Raw genomic sequence first — 23,419 nt, forward strand, 5'->3', positions numbered from 1 at the left:
TCCCTCCCTACCTGCCTGCTACACTCCCTGCCTTCCTAGTCCACTCCCTGCTACACCTTGGCTCCCTACTACACTCCCTGCCTGCCTGCTACAATCCCTGCCTCCCTGCTACACTCCCTCCCTCCATGCTACACTCCCTACCTCCCTGCTACAATCCCTGCATGCCTGCTACACTTCCTGCCTCCCTTCCACACTCCCTGTTTCCCTGCTATGCTCCCTGCCTCCCTTCCACACTCCCTGTTTCCCTGCTATGCTCCCTGCCTCCCTTCCATACTCCCTGTTTCCCTGCTACACTCCCTGCCTCCCTTCCACACTCCCTGTTTCCCTGCTATGCTCCCTGTCTCCCTTCCACACTCCCTGTTTTCCTGTTACACTCCCTGCTAAACTCCCTTGACTTCTACTTTCTTTGCCAGGATGGAAGTGATTGTTGATTTGGCTTTCCCATACATCCTGGCAAGTTCTAGCGCTCAAACACCACTCTCATACTTTTCATCAACTTCTTTCTTAAATTCCATCGTGTTTCTCACTTTCTTTACCAAAGGAACTTCACTAGGAACTTCTTTGGGCCCATGGTTGATTATTTTGCAGTTGCAATCAATCAGTAAGCACAAAAAAAATGGATTACAGTGGAACCCCAGTTTTCGAACTTAATTAGTTCCAGCTCATTCTAAAACTGGAACATGTGAAAACTGAATCAATATTTCCCTTAAGAAATAATGTAAATACAATTAATCCGTTCCAAACACCCAGAAATATTAACAAAAACTAAATTTTTTAAAGATTAACTAGTGTTGCAGCTCTTCAGTGGTTAGTTCTTCCCTGTGGTCATCTACCAACTCTTCCACATTCATTACTTACCTTAAAATATTTGTAGCCTTAATGTAGGGCAAGAGGTGAGTAGTACTTTTTTGTATGAAGTCAATGTGTCTGACTTTTTTGGGTTATCCCAGGTTCTCTACACATATGCTGCTATGTATGATAATCTATGTAACTGTATTTGTATATACTGAATAAACTTACTAAGCAGCCAGTAGATGTAGGTAGCCAGTAGAGGTAGGTAGCCGGTAGAGGTAGGTAGCCAGGGCTACATATATACACCTACCTACATAGCTACACGATACTTAATGCAGCCCAGAGCCATATTATTACAATCAATGTACCTTGTTCACTGAGTTTAATCGTTTCTAACAACTACCTTTAGATGCCAACATAAACAAAGGGAGAAGTAATGAATAATTCTTGCCGAGAATTGTTAACAAAAGCCAGATGCAGATTCATACAGTTATCTCTAATGCTCGACCAGAGAAAAAGAGAAAGCGTAATTTTTCCCTCCACCGACTACCACCGTGTTTCTTACGTAATTTTGAAGAAAATATCATAGATAGATTAATGAAAATGTCTATATTAACATAAAGTAAGACATTTAATGTACCAAGAGTGATTATTATTAACCCTCTGACTGTTTTGGTCGTATATATACGTCTTAAAAGCCACCGTTTTTGACGTATATATATACAGTGGACCCCCGGTTAACGATATTTTTTCATTCCAGAAGTATGTTCAGGTGCCAGTACTGACCGAATTTGTTCCCATAAGGAATATTGTGAATTAGATTAGTCCATTTCAGACCCCCAAACATACACGTACAAACGCACTTACATAAATACACTTACATAATTGGTCGCACTGGGAGGTGATCGTTAAGCGGGGGTCCACTGTACTCATAAATTCTAGCGGCTTCAAATCAAGCAGAAAAAACCTGGTAGGCCCACATGTGAGAAAATGGGTCTGTGTGGTCAGTGTGCACCATATAAAAAAAATCCTGCAGGATGCAGTGCATAATGAGAAAAAAAAACTACAACCATTTTTTTTATAATTACAATGCCGACTTTGTGGTCTATTTTCGTATAGTATTTATGGTTGTATTCTCGTTTTCTTGGTCTCATTTGATAGAATGGAAAACATATTATAGAAATAGAGGTGATTTTGATTGGTTTTACTGTGAAAAGAACCTTGAAATGGGGGAAATGTTTGATTTTTGCCGATGTTCAAAAGTAAACAAATAATGAAATTTTCCAATAAATGTCCAAGTAGCCATTCTAATACGCAGTTATGAATGGGTTGACATTATTTATACAATTATTACAATATTGCAGTAGTCTGCATAACAGTAAATCTTTTATTTTTTGTTTGAATAAAAATTCAAAATAGAAAGCAAGAGTAATATCAGAGGGGCCTGGAGACATGACTGATGAACAAAGAAAACGTTATTTTAGAGCCAGGAATGTCTGCACTGTTCATTCTGGACCTTATTTTGAAATTGTCATATTTTTTAATTTTTGTGAAACTGGCCAAACTGCAAATTTCTGACCACATTATTAGGTAGTCGAAATTGGTAAATGGGCAGTTTCTTGTACTCAATCGAAAAAATGGAGTTCTAAAGAAATAGCTATGAATTTGGTCGACTGGAACAATGGAATTAGCCGAAAACAGGGTTCAAAGTGGGCGAAATCACCGATTCGTAAATATCACCAAGGTCGCTAAATTCGCGAGAGCGTAATTCCGTCAGTTTTCCATCAAATTTTGTTCTTTTGGTGTCATTACAATCGGGAAAAGATTCTCTATAATTTCATAAGATTTTTTTTTGGGGGGGGGATTTTGCAACACCAGGAGACACCTCAGGATTTGGGGTTGTGAAGTCAAGGGGTTAAATATATATAGCATATACTGTACAGTGGACCCCCGCATAACGATATTAATCCATTCCTGAGAGCTCATTGTTATGCGAAATTATCGTTATGCGAATGAATTTTCCCCATAAGAAATAATGGAAATCAAATTAATCCGTGCAAGACACCCAAAAGTATGAAAAAAAAAATTTTACCACATGAAATATACATTTTCCTACACACAAAGAGAAGGATACATGCACAATAGTAGAGTAGTACATGCACAATATATGTTGTGCATGTACTACTCTACTAAATGAAGAATAAATGACACTTACCTTTATTGAAGATGCAGCAATGACTGATGAGACACTGTGTCCTGGGAGTGCCTTTTCCTCCTGAGTACTGTAGGTCCTGTTTGGCATTTTCTTCCAGAACAGGCCTTATCACACTGTGTATGCCACTACGATTCTTAAATCTCTCAAACCAACCTTTGCTGGCTTTAAATTCACCAATATGAGCACTAGTTCCAGACATTTTTCCCCGTTCACCTGGGTGTTAGTCGACTGGTGTGGGTTGCATCCTGGGAGACAAGATTAAGGACCCCAATGGAAATAAGTTAGACAGTCTTCGATGACACTGACTTTTTTGGGTTATCCTGGGTGGCTAACCCTCTGGGGTTAATTGTTTCTTGGTATTCTCAATAAGCCACACCAACAACGGTGCTACAGCAGCAGCAGCCGACAATGCTACAGCAGCAGCAGCTGACAGTGCTACAGCAGCAGCTGACAGTGCTACAGCAGCAGCAGACGGTGCTACAGCAGCAGCAGACGGTACTACAGCAGCAGCAGCTGACGGTGGTACAGCAGCAGCAGCAGCTGACGGTGGTACAGCAGCAGCAGCAGCTGACGGTGCTACAGCAGCAGCAGCAGCTGACAGTGCTACAGCAGCAGCAGCAGCAACTGACAGTGCAGCAGCAGCAGCAGCTGACAGTGCTACAGCAGCAGCTGACAGTGCTACAGCAGCAGCAGACGGTGCTACAGCAGCAGCAGACGGTACTACAGCAGCAGCAGCTGACGGTGGTACAGCAGCAGCAGCAGCTGACGGTGCTACAGCAGCAGCAGCAGCTGACAGTGCTACAGCAGCAGCAGACGGTGCTACAGCAGCAGCAGATGGTACTACAGCAGCAGCAGCAGCAGCAGCTGACGGTGGTACAGCAGCAGCAGCAGCTGATGGTGCTACAGCAGCAGCAGCAGCTGACAGTGCTACAGCAGCAGCAGCATCAGCAGTTGACCATGGTACCACAGTATTTCGATAATATTTTCACCCTTTTTACCACAGGGTTGGCACTAGAAGCTTTCTTGGGGCCCATGGTCACTTATTTTGCAGATAAAATCACCAAAAACACTGTAATAATACGAAATGTTCCGTGTAATAATACGAAATGTTCCGATTGTATGCTTGGATGTTACCGCGGAGGCTGGCTTGTAAACAATGCCACCGGCGGAACATGTGAGGCTGGCTCAGGCCGCACATTAGACGCGTCTTGGACGAATAGCGTTGAGCGGGTTTTTTAGCGGTATGCGAGGCAAAATCTTAGCGATAAAATGTATTGGTATGCGGATTTAACGTTATGTGATGCCAACGGTATGCGGGGGTCCACTGTAAACATTACATGTTTATACTATGCTATGTAACATGTTTCTTATATAATTTTGAAGAAAATATCATAGATTAATGAAAATGTCTATAATAACATAAAACAAGACATTTAATATGCCCAAGAGTGAGTCACGAACGTATGAGCGGCCCAAGTGGACACATATAATACGTCTGATTACCGGATCAAGGTCCGATATCTGGAACAAAACTTCACACAAAAAAACAGTCCTAAAACTGAAATGTCCGATAGCTAGAGCGTGCGAAAACCGGAGTTCCACTGTATAGCTGAATGTTTGGATGAATGAGCGGAGGCTTCCTCACTCTCCCAGAGACACAGCCAGACTGACTCACGAATGCGTGAGCGGCTGGAGGGCAGGTGGGTGGATTCGTCCAATACGGCTGATAAATGAAATAACGGCCGATAGCCAGAATAAAATTTTGGCCAAAACACTGGGCGATAACCGAGTTGGCCGATATCCAGAACGGCCAATAACTGAGGGTCCACTATGCATCACATTTAGATTGGTCTTCTGCTAAAGCTGCCTACCCTACATCTAACTTTCACAGTCGCCATCTGCTTGAATCCTCCCTTATACACAACTTTCCTTGTATGAGTCTTTGTCCTGGCTTTGTCTCTGTAGATGCCTTCCTTTCCCATTACATTGTAAAATGCTCCAAACTTCAGAACACCTGTGACTTCACCTGATTCCTTTTTCTCTTTCTCCCTCTTCCCCTTTCCTTTTTCCTCTTCTTTGGGATTGGGTGTCTGGTCCTTTATTTTATCCTCCCTTCCCCCTTCCTGTGTTTTTGTTTCTACTCTTCATGGGCCCCTAGCTCTCCTGCAGTGCTCCTCTTTCTTGGTCTTTGACTCCACCACCACTACTACTACTACTACTACTACTACTACTACTACTACTACTACTATTATTACTACTATTACTACTATTACTATTACTACTACTACTACTACTACTATTACTACTACTACTACTATTACTACTACTACTACTATTACTACTACTACTACTATTACTACTACTACTACTATTACTACTACTATTACTACTACTACTACTATTACTACTACTACTACTATTACTACTACTACTACTATTACTACTACTACTACTATTACTACTACTACTACTATTACTACTACTACTACTACTATTACTACTACTACTATTACTACTACTACTACTATTACTACTACTACTACTATTACTACTACTACTACTATTACTACTACTACTACTATTACTACTACTACTACTATTACTACTACTACTACTATTACTACTACTACTACTATTACTACCACCACTACCACTAAAACTATTACTACCACTAAAACTACTACCACCAATACCACCACCTCCTCATCCTCTTCCATCTCCTCCTCTTCCTCCTCCTCATCTACCTCTCTTGTCCTGCCCTTGTCTGCTGGCCAAAATATACTGCCCCTTCTCTCCTTTCTGTCAGTGTGACTTTGTAAATGATCCAAGTCAGATCAAAACGTCATGAACTCCTCTCTCCTATGTGTGTGGGTTATTTGGGTGTGTGTGTATATATATATATATATATATATATATATATATATATATATATATATATATATATATATATATATATATATATATATATATATATACAGTGGACCCCCGGTTCACGATATTAATCCGTTCCTGAGAGCTCATCGTAAACCAAAATTATCGGAAAGCGAATCAATTTTCCCCATAAGAAATAATTGAAATCAAATTAATCCGTGCAAGACACCCAAAAGTATGAAAAAAATTTTTTTACCACATAAAATATTAATTTTAATACACAAACTGAAGAAGACATGCACAGTTACATGACACTTACCTTTATTGAAGATCTGGTGATGACTGATGGGATGGGGGGAGGGGAGAGTGTGGATGGTCTTAGTGTTTAGAAGGGGAATCCCCTTCAAGGCAGCCAGCTTTGGATCAAACGTGTAGCGCATGCTACACGCCAAGGTATTGTCCAGTGTGGGTAGATTGGTAAAGCACTGCGTACCTTGTCCTATGGTTCGTAGGTTCGGGTCTCCTTCAGCCAGAGATCAGTGTTTGTGTATATTTCGCCTGCTCTCGCGAATTCCTTGCATTGTTAAAATCTCTAGTAAGGCTGATGCATGCAAGGGATGAGATGAAAAGCTGTAAGCCTTCTCCCTGAAAGCTAGCTGCCTTGGATCAAACAAGTAGCACATGCTACATGCCAAGGTATTGTCCAGTGTGGGTAGATTGGTAAAGCACTGCGTACCTTGTCCTAAGGTTCGTAGGTTCAGCCAGAGATCAGTGTTTATATATATACGTATATATATATATATATATATATATATATATATATATATATATATATATATATATATATATATATATATATATATATATATATATTTATTTTTTTATTTATTATCACACTGGCCGATTCCCACCAAGGCAGGGTGGCCCGAAAAAGAAAAACTTTCACCATCATTCACTCCATCACTGTCTTGCCAGAAGGGTGCTTTACACTACAGTTTTTAAACTGCAACATTAACACCCCTCCTTCAGAGTGCAGGCACTATACTTCCCATCTCCAGGACTCAAGTCCAGCCTGCCGGTTTCCCTGAACCCCTTCATAAATGTTACTTTGCTCACACTCCAACAGCACGTCAAGTATTAAAAACCATTTGTCTCCATTCACTCCTATCAAACACGCTCATGCATGCCTGCTGGAAGTCCAAGCCCCTCGCACACCCCCTCTCTCCAACCTTTCCTAGGCTGACCCCTACCCCGCCTTCCTTCCACTACAGACTGATACACTCTTGAAGTCATTCTGTTTCGCTCCATTCTCTCTACATGTCCGAACCACCTCAACAACCCTTCCTCAGCCCTCTGGACAACAGTTTTGGTAATCCCACACCTCCTCCTAACTTCCAAACTACGAATTCTCTGCATTATATTCACACCACACATTGCCCTCAGACATGACATCTCCACTGCCTCCAGCCTTCTCCTCGCTGCAACATTCATCACCCATGCCTCACACCCATATAAGAGAGTTGGTAAAACTATACTCTCATACATTCCCCTCTTTGCCTCCAAGGACAAAGTTCTTTGTCTCCACAGACTCCTAAGTGCACCACTCACTCTTTTCCCCTCATCAATTCTATGATTCACCTCATCTTTCATAGACCCATCCGCTGACACGTCCACTCCCAAATATCTGAATACATTCACCTCCTCCATATTCTCTCCCTCCAATCTGATATTCAATCTTTCATCACCTAATCTTTTTGTTATCCTCATAACCTTACTCTTTCCTGTATTCACCTTTAATTTTCTTCTTTTGCACACCCTACCAAATTCATCCACCAATCTCTGCAACTTCTCTTCAGAATCTCCCAAGAGCACAGTGTCATCAGCAAAGAGCAGCTGTGACAACTCCCACTTTGTGTGTGATTCTTTATCTTTTAACTCCACGCCTCTTGCCAAGACCCTCGCATTTACTTCTCTTACAACCCCATCTATAAATATATTAAACAACCACGGTGACATCACACATCCTTGTCTAAGGCCTACTTTTACTGGGAAAAAATTTCCCTCTTTCCTACATACTCTAACTTGAGCCTCACTATCCTCGTAAAAACTCTTCACTGCTTTCAGTAACCTACCTCCTACACCATACACTTGCAACATCTGCCACATTGCCCCCCTATCCACCCTGTCATACGCCTTTTCCAAATCCATAAATGCCACAAAGACCTCTTTAGCCTTATCTAAATACTGTTCACTTATATGTTTCACTGTAAACACCTGGTCCACACACCCCCTACCTTTCCTAAAGCCTCCTTGTTCATCTGCTATCCTATTCTCCGTCTTACTCTTAATTCTTTCAATTATAACTCTACCATACACTTTACCAGGTACACTCAACAGACTTATCCCCCTATAATTTTTGCACTCTCTTTTATCCCCTTTGCCTTTATACAAAGGAACTATGCATGCTCTCTGCCAATCCCTAGGTACCTTACCCTCTTCCATACATTTATTAAACAATTGCACCAACCACTCCAAAACTATATCCCCACCTGCTTTTAACATTTCTATCTTTATCCCATCAATCCCGGCTGCCTTACCCCCTTTCATTTTACCTACTGCCTCACGAACTTCCCCCACACTCACAACTGGCTCTTCCTCACTCCTACAAGATGTTATTCCTCCTTGCCCTATACACGAAATCACAGCTTCCCTATCTTCATCAACATTTAACAATTCCTCAAAATATTCCTTCCATCTTCCCAATACCTCTAACTCTCCATTTAATAACTCTCCTCTCCTATTTTTAACTGACAAATCCATTTGTTCTCTAGGCTTTCTTAACTTGTTAATCTCACTCCAAAACTTTTTCTTATTTTCAACAAAATTTGTTGATAACATCTCACCCACTCTCTCATTTGCTCTCTTTTTACAATGCTTCACCACTCTCTTAACCTCTCTCTTTTTCTCCATATACTCTTCCCTCCTTGCATCACTTCTACTTTGTAAAAACTTCTCATATGCTAACTTTTTCTCCCTTACTACTCTCTTTACATCATCATTCCACCAATCGCTCCTCTTCCCTCCTGCACCCACTTTCCTGTAACCACAAACTTCTGCTGAACACTCTAACACTACATTTTTAAACCTACCCCATACCTCTTCGACCCCATTGCCTATGCTCTCATTAGCCCATCTATCCTCCAATAGCTGTTTATATCTTACCCTAACTGCCTCCTCTTTTAGTTTATAAACCTTCACCTCTCTCTTCCCTGATGCTTCTATTCTCCTTGTATCCCATCTACCTTTTACTCTCAGTGTAGCTACAACTAGAAAGTGATCTGATATATCTGTGGCCCCTCTATAAACATGTACATCCTGAAGTCTACTCAACAGTCTTTTATCTACCAATACATAATCCAACAAACTACTGTCATTTCGCCCTACATCATATCGTGTATACTTATTTATCCTCTTTTTCTTAAAATATGTATTACCTATAACTAAACCCCTTTCTATACAAAGTTCAATCAAAGGGCTCCCATTATCATTTACACCTGGCACCCCAAACTTACCTACCACACCCTCTCTAAAAGTTTCTCCTACTTTAGCATTCAAGTCCCCTACCACAATTACTCTCTCACTTGGTTCAAATCTCCTATACATTCACTTAACATCTCCCAAAATCTCTCTCTCTCCTCTGCATTCCTCTCTTCTCCAGGTGCATACACGCTTATTATGACCCACTTCTCGCATCCAACCTTTACTTTAATCCACATATATATATATATATATATATATATACACATGCATGCATGTACATGCATGTGTAGTGTGACGTAAGTGTAAGTAAATGTAGCAAGACGTACCTGAAATCTTGCATGCTTATGAGACAGAAAAAGACACCAACAATCCTACCATCATGTAAAACAATTACAGGCTTCTGTTTTACACTCACTTGGCAGGACTGTAGTACCTCCCTGGGTGGTTGTTGTCTACCAATTTACTATGTAATATATGACATTTAATGTGCCCCCAGTATTAGTATTATGTATTATTATTACGGCATCAAGACTAGTGAGACACTCTTAGTGATTTTAATGTGTACCTGCATGTCAGTACAGTTGTAAGTTTATTTAGGTACATGTACACATAAATATAATTATCTAATGTAAAAAATAGTACGTATAAATTTATTAGACTATAACCCAACAAATTTTTTCTTATGTACAATGATATGCCCTTAAGCTTGCCCGAAATGCTCTGCATAACCATGAGCTTTCAACATGTGCTGAAGTATCACCCATTTCTGTACAAATAATAATTTTTTTTTTCAACAAACTGGCTATATCCCACCAAGGTAGGGTGACCTAAAAAGAAAAATAACAGTTTCTCTTTTTAAATTTAATAATTAATACTGAAGAAGTTACTAGCCCCTTGCTCCCAGCATTTTAGTCACCTCTTACGACATGCATGGATTACAGAGGAAGAATTCTCTTCTACTTCCCCATGGAGAACAAATAATATATCATGTTGAAATAAACTTGTATTGTAAATAAACTGTACCCTATACTTACATAATACAATAATTATAATTCTTCTTAAAAAATCAGACAACTTACAAACTTATTTCTGTCATGAATTCCCGAGGCATGCTAGAAACGTTTTCAAACAGCCAAAAAAGATGAATGGCTTTGGCTCTGGCTTCGGCTTGGAGTATTTTAAGGATACGGTAATAATGGAAAAAAAGTATTCCAGTGCCAGTGGGGTCTGAAAAAGACAAAAATTTTAGTCTTCAAGCACAAATTTCATACTGCATATGATAATGTATCAATTTTGTTATTATGCACCAGTATGCATCTTAATCTCCTTAATGGAAAATTTATTGTGTAAGTACACCTGAGAGGTAATGTGTAAAATTAATATTTCATATATGGGAATAAATAAGGGAATCTTTCATTATAAATTTATAATCCACTTACCATACAGTCCCTTCCTTTTGGGATTGACAGCGCTAAGGTCATTGCATGGAGAACCTCCTATGAGTAGATCAATTGGGTATAACTCAGCAATCTGAAATAAAACACCTTTCATAAGCGCCATGAGTTTTTCTACTCCCAGAGCCTGGCCTTGGGTTAGGCTCATCTTGTACCCAGTGTCCTATATGAATGATGCCCAATTCTTAAAAGATACAGCAATATATAAATTACAATAAAGATAGCGAGGTAGGATAATATTTCTTCTAAAATAATGCAAGAAAGGGATTCAAGGAACCTGGTTAGCTGGACTTGAGTCCTAGAGGTGAGAAGCACAGTGCTTGCATATGGACGGAGGGGTGGGGATACTGTAGTCTGGATGACCAATTGAACTGTGATGTCAGTGCCCTTCTAACAAGACAGTGATAAGTGATGATGAATGTATTTCCTCCTTTTTTTTTTAGGTAATGCTACCAAGATACTAGAGGACAAGTATGTTAAAAAATAAGAACTGGTTTTGCATTTTTCTGGGTGAAAATCAACTGTATTCTGCTCAATGTTATTATTACAGTACAGTATTACATTTATAGGGTAGCACTAAACCTACAGGGATCACACAGCACCTGGGTAATAGGGGATGGGAGGCAATCAGATTAAATTCAAGTAAGGGAAGGGTGACTTCGATATTCTGGGATCAACCTTTCACTGGCATCAAAGCACCTCCTTTATTGTGTATCTTTTATAGTACAAGATTACTTAACGTTTTTGGGGGGCAAAGGGCATGTAAGAAAATTACATCAAATTTTATAAAAGAAAAGAAGAGAATAAAAAAATGAATAAAGACAAAATGGAGGAAGCAAAGGTGAAGGAGGGTGAAAACATGCATGCTTGCCTTTACTAAACTATGGAAATGAAAAATAAGAAATGTATTTACTGAACTTGGTAATGTATTTAATAATTAAAAGCATGTCAATACAGAACATTACAAAAGCAATTTTTTTTTTTTCAAAAAAATATTTGCAAGAATTAGGGAAATGTACTCAACATACCTTTTTACTAGACAATGTCTGGACATTTCCCACTCGAGTAATTCTTGGTCCAAAGTTTAAATGTGAGACGTTCATTGCAGCTTCCTCGACTTCAGAAGCATAATACTTCTCGACTTCCAGGCCTAGTCTGTCCAGTACTAGCAAACCTATTAAGGAGTAATGATTAATTACTGTGTGTATAATTACAGTGGAGCCTTGGTTATTGGCTGTTCCGTTATCGGCCAACTCGGTTATCAGCCGGGTTTTCGGCTTCTGGTTATCAGCCATATGGGACATGTCAACCAGCCGGCCACTGCGGCTTGCGCATCAGTCTAGCTGTGTCTCTGGGCAAGTGAGGAAGCTTGTGCTCATTCATCCAAACATTTCCATTGTTTTTGGAGGTTTTTCATTAAGTGCAACTGCAAAATAAGTTACCATGGCCCCAAAGAAAGTTCCTAGTAAAGTTCCTTTGGCAAAGAAAATGAGAAACACCAAGGAATTTAAGAAATAAGTTGTTGAAAAATATGAGTGGCCTTCAAGCTTGCCAGGATGTATGGGAAAACAAATCAACAATCACTTCTATCCTGGCAAAGAAAGAACAAATCAAGCAAGCTGATGTGGCAAAAGAGGCAAATGTGCTAACCAAACAAAGGCCACCAATAATTGAAAATATGGAGAAGTTATTGTCGCTGTGGATCACCTAAAAAAATTAGCGGGAGACAGTGTTGCGGAATCCATTATTTGTGAGAGGGCAAGGCAGTTGCATGTGGACCTTGTAAAGAAAATGCCTGGAACAAGTGCTGATGTTAATGAATTTAGGGCCAGCAAAGGCTGGTTTGAGAGATTTAAGAAGCAAAGTGGCATACACAGTGTGGTAAGGCATGGCAAGGCTGCCAGTTCTGACAAATGTGCAGCTGAAAAATTCGTACAGGAATTCCAGGGGTACATAAAGGCTGAAGGATTCAAATCCCAACAAGTGTTCAATTGTGAGAAAACAGGCTGTTTTGAAAGAAAATACCACAGGACCTACATTACTCAGGAGGAAAAGGCACTGCCAGGCCACAAGCCTATGAAAGACAGGCATATTCTTTTTTGTTTGTGCTAATGCTAGTGGGGATTTCAGAGTGAAGCCTTTACTGGTGTATCACTCTGAAAATCCCAGAGTGTTCAAGAAAAAGAATGTCTTTAAGAGTAAATTGTGTAATGTGGAAAGCTAATAATAAGGCATGGGTCACAAGACAAGTTTTCAGAGAGTGGGTAAATGACGTGTTTGGCCCAAGTGTGAAAAAATACCCCCTGGAAAATAAATTGCCGCTCAAGTGCCTCCTGGTACTGGACAATGCTCCCACTCATCCTCCAGGCTTAGAAGACCAGTTGTTTAGAGACTTCAGCTTTATAACAGTGAAGTTTTTGCCTCCTAACACCACTTCTCTCATCCAGCCCATGGACCAGCAGGTCATTTCTAACTTCAAATTTCTCTATACCAAAGCAGTGTTTCAAAGGTGCTTTGAAGTGACCGCGGACACAAATCTGACCTTAAGAGAGTTCTGGAGGAATCACTTCAATATCCTCCATTGCATAAGCCTTATAAGTAAGGCTTGGGAGGGAGGGATTTCTAGGACTTAGAACTCTGCTTGGAGAAAACTGTAGCCAGCTTGTGTCCAAGAGAGGGTTTTTGAAGGGTTTGAGGCTGACCCTGATGACCCTCTGCCTGTTATGGATTCTATTGTGGCAATGGGGAACTCTATGGGGTTGGAGGTTAGTGGAAAGGATGTGGAAAAGTTGGTGGATGACCACAGGAAAGAGCTAACCACTGAAGAGCTGCAAGAGCTTCAGCCAGAACAACAACAGACTGCAGCTGAGGAACTTGCTTCAGAAGAGGAGGAAGAGGGAGTGAAGGAGGTGCATTCTTTGGAGATTAAAGAGATTTGTGCAATGTGGACTAGGGCACAAGCTTTTGTAAAGAAATACCACCCTGACCAAGCTGAAACAAGCCATATCTGCAACATGTTCAGTGACAAAACTTTGTCCCATTTCAAGGAAATCTTAAAGAGACGCCAGAAACAGAGCACTCTTGACAGTTATTTTGTGCGGCAGGTGTGCAGTGACTCTCAAGCTGGTCCTAGTGGCATTAAAAGACAAAGAAGGGAAGTAACCCCAGAGAGGGACTTAATACCTGAAGTCATTATGAAGGGGGATTCCCCTTCCAAACAATAACCCCAACTCCCTCTCTCCTCATCCCTATCTTCTATAAGTCAAGAAGAGTCATCAATAAAGGTATGTAATACTGATTTAATTGTTCATGTATTTATTTTAATTCATTATTTAATAAAACATTATTTTTTTGTGAATATTTTTGGGTGTCTGGAACAGATTAATTGTATTTACATTAATTCTTATGGGAAATATTATTTCGGTTTTCGGCCATTTCGGTTTTAGGACAAACTTCTGGAATGGATTATGGCCGATAACCGAGGGTCCACTGTACCTATTTGTATTTACAAGAGCAGGAACAAGGTAATATTTATGAAGGGATTCAGGGAAACTGGTTGGCCAGACTTGGGTTTTGAAGATGGGAAGTACAGTGCCTGCACTGTACTTCCCACCTGTAGTATTGGCATGCCTCTGGCAAGGGAGCGATAGAGTAAGTGATGATTAGTGTGTTTCTTCTTTTTTTGGGGTCACCCTGAATTGGTAGGAAATCGCTAATATGTTATAAAAAAAAGAGAGGATCTGTGTTTGGTTTGTCACAAAATAGAACAAAGAGAGAGAGAGAGAGAGAGAGAGAGAGAGAGAGAGCTAGAGAGAGAGCTAGAGAGAGAGCTAGAGAGAGAGCTAGAGAGAGAGCTAGAGCTAGAGCTAGAGCTAGAGCTAGCTAGGTTACAACTGCTGGAATGATTCACATTACAGAGTAAGAAATAGCAAAAAAAATGTTAGTTTAGAAATGTAGTGAAACTTAGCATAAATAAATATTCAAATGTTGTAAATGCATAACAAAAGAAGAAGGAATTGTAACCCATTTCCTCAGGAGGTTGAAATAAATGGTTACAGAAATGTAAAACCTGTGATAAAGTAAAAAAAAATTAAGTTTATAAATATTATCTGCCATCTTATAAACTGGAACCCCTGATGGAGCTGTCTAAGACAGTAACAAACATATACATGTAGTCCATCACCTGCTGTCCATTTATTAATTTTAATGTTAATTGTATAATTTTAGAAAATTAGTGCAATTTCCCTTATGCAAGGTGGGAGGATGCTGAACAGTCTTGGGCCCCAGACACTTGCCGTCTTTTCTCTCAGAGTACTCATGGTACCCCTGCTTTTCATTGGGGTAATGTTGCACTGTCTGCCTAGTTTTGCTTTCACAGGGAGTGCAGTATATCTAGACTATTCCTGCATAACAATATGCATACTACATTTAAAGGACTCAAATACAGTTACACACTGAATTAAATGCCATGCATACAGACACAAGTTAGGATATTAAAATAAAAAAAAGGATAGCATGCCTTAAAATAAATTTAGCCAGTATCAACACCCAAACACAATACCATGTTCTAACATATCTACTAGCCATTCAAAGACAACAGCTTACACTAGTATACTTACTATCTACTAAAATACAATATAAATATATGCTTTTGATCCAAAGAACCAGATCAAGGGGCATCCCCTTAAGATTTTACAGTGTTTCCTGTTTTTCTTTGTATTCTGTTCATCAGAAAACTGTAAACTGATTTGCCTAATCTGAGGTGCCCAAAAACAACAGTACACTTCAATAAAGCTACAAACCTGTACCAATACCATCAAAAAGTGACAACACTCTGAGAGGTCTCCTGGGAAAGGTCGAAGCATCAGGTGTGTCATCCTCAACATTACTTGTCTTTTGACCACGAGATTTTGATGGGAGCTGCAAGGATGTTTCAAAATTAGTTTTTTTTCATTTCATCAAAACATGATATCAACATCCAAAATACTCAGGGCAATTGATAAGATAGACAGGGAAAGGCTGTTTGGGAGTTGTCACAGATGAACCACTGGGATGAAGGAAGTACTTCCTCAAACTCAAGAGTGGTTGGGAGGTGGAATTATCTTGGTGCGGAAGTGGTGTAGGCAGGGTCCATACATAGTTTTAGCAGAAAGCAAGATAGGTTCCACGAAGTTTTAGTAGAAAACAGGATAGGGTCCAAGAGGTTAAAGTGACTGAACACTGGCAAGTTAAGAGGGAGGCCAGGATCTGAATACAAATGAGTTTGCATACACACACAAACGTTAAATACAGTAGACCATCATTTAACACGAGTTTATTTGGCACGATTCAGGTATAGCACGATTGAAGAATTGCGCCACAATTTTATACAACACTTTGTAAAATTAATTTAACACTGTTCAGTTTGCAGGAGGGGAAAAAATTCCCTTTTCCTGAAGTGGCTGCCTTGTTGTGGATCAGCGGGGAAGACCTCCTGCCATTCCCTGCCACCCCCAACACTCCTGACACACCATCCCAGTATTCGTACTTCATACGTGTCCAGTTCCTCTTCCCTGCTACAAGCTAGCTGTGTTTGTGAATTGTGTTTTGATCTTTTAATTACCATATCTTGTATCTGCCAAGCAATCATGATACCCAGCAGGCATACCAGTGTTGCTGAAAATGGCAAGAAAAGGTATAAGCATTTAAGTCTTAGAATTAACTAAGAAAACAGAGATATTAGACAAGAGATAACCTGTGGTCGTAATGAAGCTCTCTTTTTTTTTTTTTTTTTATTATCACACTGGCCGATTCCCACCAAGGCAGGGTGGCCCGAAAAAGAAAAACTTTCACCATCATTCACTCCATCACTGTCTTGCCAGAAGGGTGCTTTACACTACAGTTTTTAAACTGCAACATTAACACCCCTCCTTCAGAGTGCAGGCACTGTACTTCCCATCTCCAGGACTCAAGTCCGGCCTGCCAGTTTCCCTGAACCCCTTCATAAATGTTACTTTGCTCACACTCCAACAGCACGTCAAGTATTAAAAACCATTTGTCTCCATTCACTCCTATCAAACACGCTCACGCATGCCTGCTGGAAGTCCAAGCCCCTCGCACACAAAACCTCCTTTACCCCCTCCCTCCAACCTTTCCTAGGCCGACCCCTACCCCGCCTTCCTTCCACTACAGACTGATACACTCTTGAAGTCACTCTGTTTCGCTCCACTCTCTCTACATGTCCAAACCACCTCAACAACCCTTCCTCAGCCCTCTGGACAACAGTTTTGGTAATCCCGCACCTCCTCCTAACTTCCAAACTACAAATTCTCTGCATTATATTCACACCACACATTGCCCTCAGACATGACATCTCCACTGCCTCCAGCCTTCTCCTCGCTGCAACATTCATTACCCATGCTTCACACCCATATAAGAGCGTTGGTAAAACTATACTCTCATACATTCCCCTCTTTGCCTCCAAGGACAAAGTTCTTTGTCTCCACAGACTCCAAAGTGCACCACTCACCCTTTTCCCCTCATCAATTCTAGGATTCACCTCATCTTTCATAGACCCATCCGCTGACACGTCCACTTCCAAATATCTGAATATATTCACCTCCTCCATACTCTCTCCCTCCAATCTGATATCCAATCTTTCATCACCTAATCTTTTTGTTATCCTCATAACCTTACTCTTTCCTGTATTTACTTTTAATTTTCTTCTTTTGCACACCCTGACAAAATTCATCCACCAATCTCTGCAACTTCTCTTCAGAATCTCCCAAGAGCACAGTGTCATCAGCAAAGAGCAACTGTGACAACTCCCACTTTATGTGTGATTCTTTATCTTTTAATTCCACGCCTCTTGCCAAGACCCTCGCATTTACTTCTCTTACAACCCCATCTATAAATATATTAAACAACCACAGTGACATCACACATCCTTGTCTAAGACCTACTTTTACTGGAAAATAATTTCCCTCTTTCCTACATACTCTAACTTGAGCCTCACTATCCTCGTAAAAACTCTTCACTGCTTTCAGTAACCTACCTCCTACACCATACACCTGCAACATCTGCCACATTGCCCCCCTATCCACCCTGTCATACGCCTTTTCCAAATCCATAAATGCTACAAAGACCTCTTTAGCCTCATCTAAATACTGTTCACTTATATGTTTCACTGTAAACACCTGGTCCACACACCCCCTACCTTTCCTAATGCCTCCTTGTTCATCTGCTATCCTATTCTCCGTCTTACTCTTAATTCTTTCAATAATAACTACCATACACTTTACCAGGTATACTCAACAGACTTTCCCCCTATAATTTTTGCACTCTCTTTTGTCCCCTTTGCCTTTATACAAATAAACTGTGCATGCTCTCTGCCAATCCCTAGGTACCTTACCCTCTTCTATACATTTATTAAATAATTGCACCAACCACTCCAAAACTATATCCTCACCTGCTTTTAACATTTCTATCTTTATCCCATCAATCCCGGCTGCCTTACCCTCTTTCATTTACTTACTGCCTCACAAACTTCCCCCACACTCACAACTGGCTCTTCCTCACTCCTACAAGATGTTATTCCTCCTTGCCCTATACACGAAATCACAGCTTCCCTATCTTCATCAACATTTAACAATTCCTCAAAATATTTCCTCCATCTTCCCAATACCTCTAACTCTCCATTTAATAACTCTCCTCTCCTATTTTTAACTGACAAATCCATTTGTTCTCTAGGCTTTCTTAACTTGTTAATCTCACTCCAAAACTTTTTCTTATTTTCAACAAAATTTGTTGATAACATCTCACCCACTTTCTCATTTGCTCTCTTTTTACACTGCTTCACCATTCTCTTAACCTCTCTCTATTTCTCCATATACTCTTCCCTCCTTGCATCACTTCTACTTTGTAAAATCTTCTCATATGCTAACTTTTTCTCCCTTACTACTCTCTTTACATCATCATTCCACCAATCGCTCCTCTTCCCTCCCGCACCCACTTTCCTGTAACCACAAACTTCTGCTGAACACTCTAACACTACATTTTTAAACCTACCCCATACCTCTTCGACCCCATTGCCTATGCTCTCATTAGCCCATCTATCCTCCAATAGCTGTTTATATCTTACCCTAACTGCCTCCTCTTTTAGTTTATAAACCTTCACCTCTCTCTTCCCTGATGCTTCTATTCTCCTTGTATCCCATCTACCTTTTACTCTCAGTGTAGCTACAACTAGAAAGTGATCTGATATATCTGTGGCCCCTCTATAAACATGTACATCCTGAAGTCTACTCAACAGTCTTTTATCTACCAATACATAATCCAACAAACTACTGTCATTACACCCTACATCGTATCTTGTATACTTATTTATCCTCTTTTTCTTAAAATATGTATAACCTATAACTAAACCTCTTTCTATACAAAGTTCAATCAAAGGGCTCCCATTATCATTTACACCTGGCACCCCAAACTTACCTACCACACCCTCTCTAAAAGTTTCTCCTACTTTAGCTCTCTTTGTGCACATAAAATGAGGTAAACATGAGTTTGTGTGATTGACTTACTGACTGAATGACTTCACTGACTGACTTACTGATACTGAATGACTTACAGACTTGACTGAATGACTTGCTGACTTGATTAATTGACTTTAGTGACTGACTGACTGGACTGAATGGCTTACTGACTTGACTGAATCAGACCTGACTGAATGACTTGACTAACTGACTGAATGACTTTACTGACTTACTGACTTGATTGACTTACTGAATGATGTAAAATTGGACTTTTTTACTGAAGAGGACCCTGAAACGGTGTCTAGAGCAGTTGATGCCTTACCGTCAATTGTATAATGTACTGTAGGGTAAAACAGAACAGAAATTCATTGCAGAATTTATGCACGCTCCTGTACAATCATTGACTTCAGTAGCAGAACCTCTACCATCCACCTCAGCCCAGTAGGGCCACAGCATAACTCTCCACTCTCCACAATCATCCACAAACGCCAATACCCACAATTTAAGGTAAGAAATACTATCATTTCTGTTGCATTTGTAATCTTATGCAGTAAAAACAACAACAACAATACATCATGACAATGAACTACAATTACATATTCAAACCATACCCCGGCCGGGATTGAACCCGCGGTCAGAGAGTCTCAAAACTCCAGACCGTCGTGACGGTCTGGAGTTTTGAGACTCTCTGACCGCGGGTTCAATCCCAGCCGGGGTATGGTTTGTTTGCAATCGTGTCATTATGATTTCGTGAGTCATTATATATTCACTTTTATTTTTGTAAGATGTGGAGGCCTAAAAAAAAGATGTTTGGCTTTTTTGAGGTTCCCAGGAACGTAACCCTATTTTTCCCGTAAGTTATTCAGTTCATCTCGCATGGTTTTTTACCTAACATGGTATTTTCAGGAACGTAACTACCATGTTAAATGACGGTCTACTCTAATACAAATTATATTGCTTAAATGAAAAAACAATGAATTTATGCAATAATAGGTAAATAGTTTCTGTTGTACAAATGAGTTCTAGTAACTTAATATCAATCATGCCAGAAAACTTTTTTACTGTACTGGCATACCTCACTAATAAAGCAGGTCAGGTTCCAGACCACTGCCCTAAACTGAATATTGTCTTAAAGCAAATCACAGCCTATTTTTTCACTTGCCAGTGCATATAAAAGCTTAAAAATATGCTTACACTATCATTTATTAAGTGCACAGTAGCACCAGGCCTAAAAAATGCAAAAGTAAAAATAAAATTAAAAATTGCCAAAAATCATCTTAAGAGCAAGGCAAACTCCAAAAATAATAAGCATGAATATAACTGGAAAGTGCCATACTAGCGGAGCACTCTAAAGTGAGCACTGTATTAACTCTCTGACTGTTTTGGTCTTATACGTCTTACGAGCCAGTGTTTCGGACGTATTAATACGCATAAATTCTAGCGGCTTCAAATCAAGCAGGAGAAAGCTGATAGACCCACATGTGAGAGAATGGGTCTGTGTGGTCAAATCAAAGTTTATTTTCTACAAGGATTACAATGCGGGGTTTACAGATTTTGGTTATTGTGTGGTTTACATGTAATAAAATACTAATTACAGAGGGGGCCACTAGAACACTTAGCATGGCTAGGCATTTTGGGCAAATTTAGATTAATTCAGTGTGCACCACAAAAAAAATTCTGCAGCACGCAATGCATAATGAGAAAAAAAAACTGATAATTTTTCTGGATTAAAATGCCGAATTTGAGGTGTATTTTCGTATAGTATTTATCGTTGTATTCTCGCTTTCATGGTCTCATGTGATAAAATGGAAAACATTACAGAAATAGAGATGATTTTGATTAGTTTCAAGATGAAAACGACCGTGAAATTGAGCTCAAAGTAGCGGAAATGTTCGATTTTTACCAATGTTCAGGAGTAAGCAAATGACACCACACGTCTAATACACGTCAACTGGGGAGTCTAATATGCTTCACTAATGCACTGATGTTATTTATACCATTTTTACAATAATGCAGTAGTCTTTACAACAGCAAATTTTGTATTTTTGTTTGAATAAAAAATCAAAATAGAAAGCAATAGTAATGTAAGTGGGGCCTAGAGACGTGACTAATGAACAGAGGATATGTTATTTTAGTGTCAAGAATGTCTACATTGTTTATTCTTGACCCTATTTTGAAATTGGCATATTTTTTAATTGCGTGAAATTGGCCAAAATGCCAATTTATGACCACTTTATTGGATAGTTCAAATCGGTAGATGGGCGGTTTCTTGGACACAACTGATAGAAAAAATGGAGTTCTAAAGAAATAACTATGAGTTTGGTCAATTGGAACAACGGAATTGGCCAAAAACAGGGCTCAAAGTCAGCAAAATCGCCGATGCATATATGTCGCCGAGACCACTAACTTCACGGGAGAGTAATTCCATGAGTTTTCAACCAAATTTTGTACTTTTGGTGTCATTACCATCGGGAAAAGATTCTCTATTATTTCACAAGAAAAAAATAATTTTTTTTTTCAAAAAAATTTTGCAACAGAATGACAGTTTCAGAAAGGGGCTTGTGACAGTCAAAGGGTTAATGAGATATACCTGTATAGTGTATATAGATATGGCATAAAATGAGGTGTGCATTGAATGTCACTAGTGCAGAAAGTACAAAAATAAAAATAAATATAATTACCTTATTCTTCCAATCAGGTCTTGGTCTGATAAGACCATGGGTGTCAGGATGGTAGGGCTCACACAGGAAACAGTACCATGGGTCAATGTCCATTATAGTTTGTACAGCATCAGGAGATACCAGCAACTCTATGCACCCTGTACAGAACACTCTGTGGAAAACAGACAAAGATTGATTTTAGCGTTTTATTTTATGTTATACAGGTCCTCCTCGACTCACAATGGGGTTAACGTTCCAACAAATCCATGGTAAGGCGAATAAGATAAGCTGAATAAATAAGCAAATACCTACTATCACTGAATAAGTAAACAAGTAATTATTGTAACTAACTATATACCAGTATTGAAAATAAAATAAATGAATATAAGTTATGGACTTGTCGCATTCATGCTGGGTAATTACCTTAAGTTTCATCTCCAGAGTAACTGATTTTGCGCGATCACAAAGTCAAAATATCGTAAGTCAAACCATCATAAGTCAAGAAGCACCTGTATATTTTATTTTGGATACACAAGGTTTCACCTTCCTCCCCAAAGCAAAACTATGAAATACAGATACACAATATTTTTCTTATTTTACCTCAATGGTTGCCTCCTGCCAAGGCATGGTAACCCAGGGTGACCCAAAACTAACCTAGCAACTTAAACAAACTTTGCTAAAATTTATGTAATACAGAGTAAATTTATCTAGCTTGTAAACATCTGCATAGGTATAGCTAGGTCAGGCTTGCACTAATCAAGCTCACACTAATCAAACTTGTACTAATCAAGCTTACACTAATCAAGTTTGCACTAATTGAGCTTCCACTAATTCAGACCTTGCTGTATTTCACTCTTTCCCTCAGGAAGCAAATCTCTGAATTGTTGAAAACATTTTTATTATTGACATTTAAGGCAGGCAATAATTTCACTGTCTCATATTTTATTACAATACTAACTCTAGTGCAATCAGGTTTCTGGTAATTGATAACAAATGCAAAGTATACATTACCTTTCACACTGTGGCTCATCACAGAGAAGAACTTCTCCAGGACCTCCACATACAGCACAATACTTCTGTTTTGTAAAACATTTGAGACTGTAATAATGTTGGTAGAATTACTGAGAATATGTTAGATAAAAGGATACGTGCAACTAATGTGACATTTTATTGTGGCAATGTTTCACTCTCCAGAAGCCTTATCATGCCATTACGGCTTGACAAAATTTCTGGAGAGTGAAACGTTGCCACAATAAAATGTCGCATTAGTTGCACTTGTGTCCCTTTACCTAACATTTTAGAGACTGTTAATTTGAAATATAATATTTTCAATATTTGGGTATTTCAGAACAATATGTGAGTTATTCTATTTTGAGG

At 39.5% G+C, this 23,419-nt stretch overlaps 1 protein-coding gene across 4 annotated transcripts in view; it reads right to left on the minus strand.

Annotated features, from left to right (window-relative positions):
* Nucleotides 1–23,419, minus strand: part of LOC128700877 (DNA (cytosine-5)-methyltransferase 3A) — a 134,787-nt gene that overhangs the window by 41,826 nt on the left and 69,542 nt on the right. For all 4 annotated transcript variants that reach the window (XM_070104733.1, XM_053794346.2, XM_053794345.2 and 1 more), the window contains 6 exons: nt 23,054–23,118; nt 22,064–22,214; nt 15,675–15,792; nt 11,901–12,046; nt 10,858–10,948; nt 10,498–10,645 (listed from right to left, as the gene is read on the minus strand). In XM_070104733.1, the coding sequence (XP_069960834.1) occupies nt 10,498–10,645; nt 10,858–10,948; nt 11,901–12,046; nt 15,675–15,792; nt 22,064–22,214; nt 23,054–23,118 (719 nt within the window). The remainder of the gene's footprint in view (nt 1–10,497; nt 10,646–10,857; nt 10,949–11,900; nt 12,047–15,674; nt 15,793–22,063; nt 22,215–23,053; nt 23,119–23,419) is intronic.

The sequence above is a fragment of the Cherax quadricarinatus genome, chromosome 94, assembly GCF_038502225.1.
Source record: "Cherax quadricarinatus isolate ZL_2023a chromosome 94, ASM3850222v1, whole genome shotgun sequence".
Lineage (NCBI taxonomy): Eukaryota > Metazoa > Arthropoda > Malacostraca > Decapoda > Parastacidae > Cherax > Cherax quadricarinatus.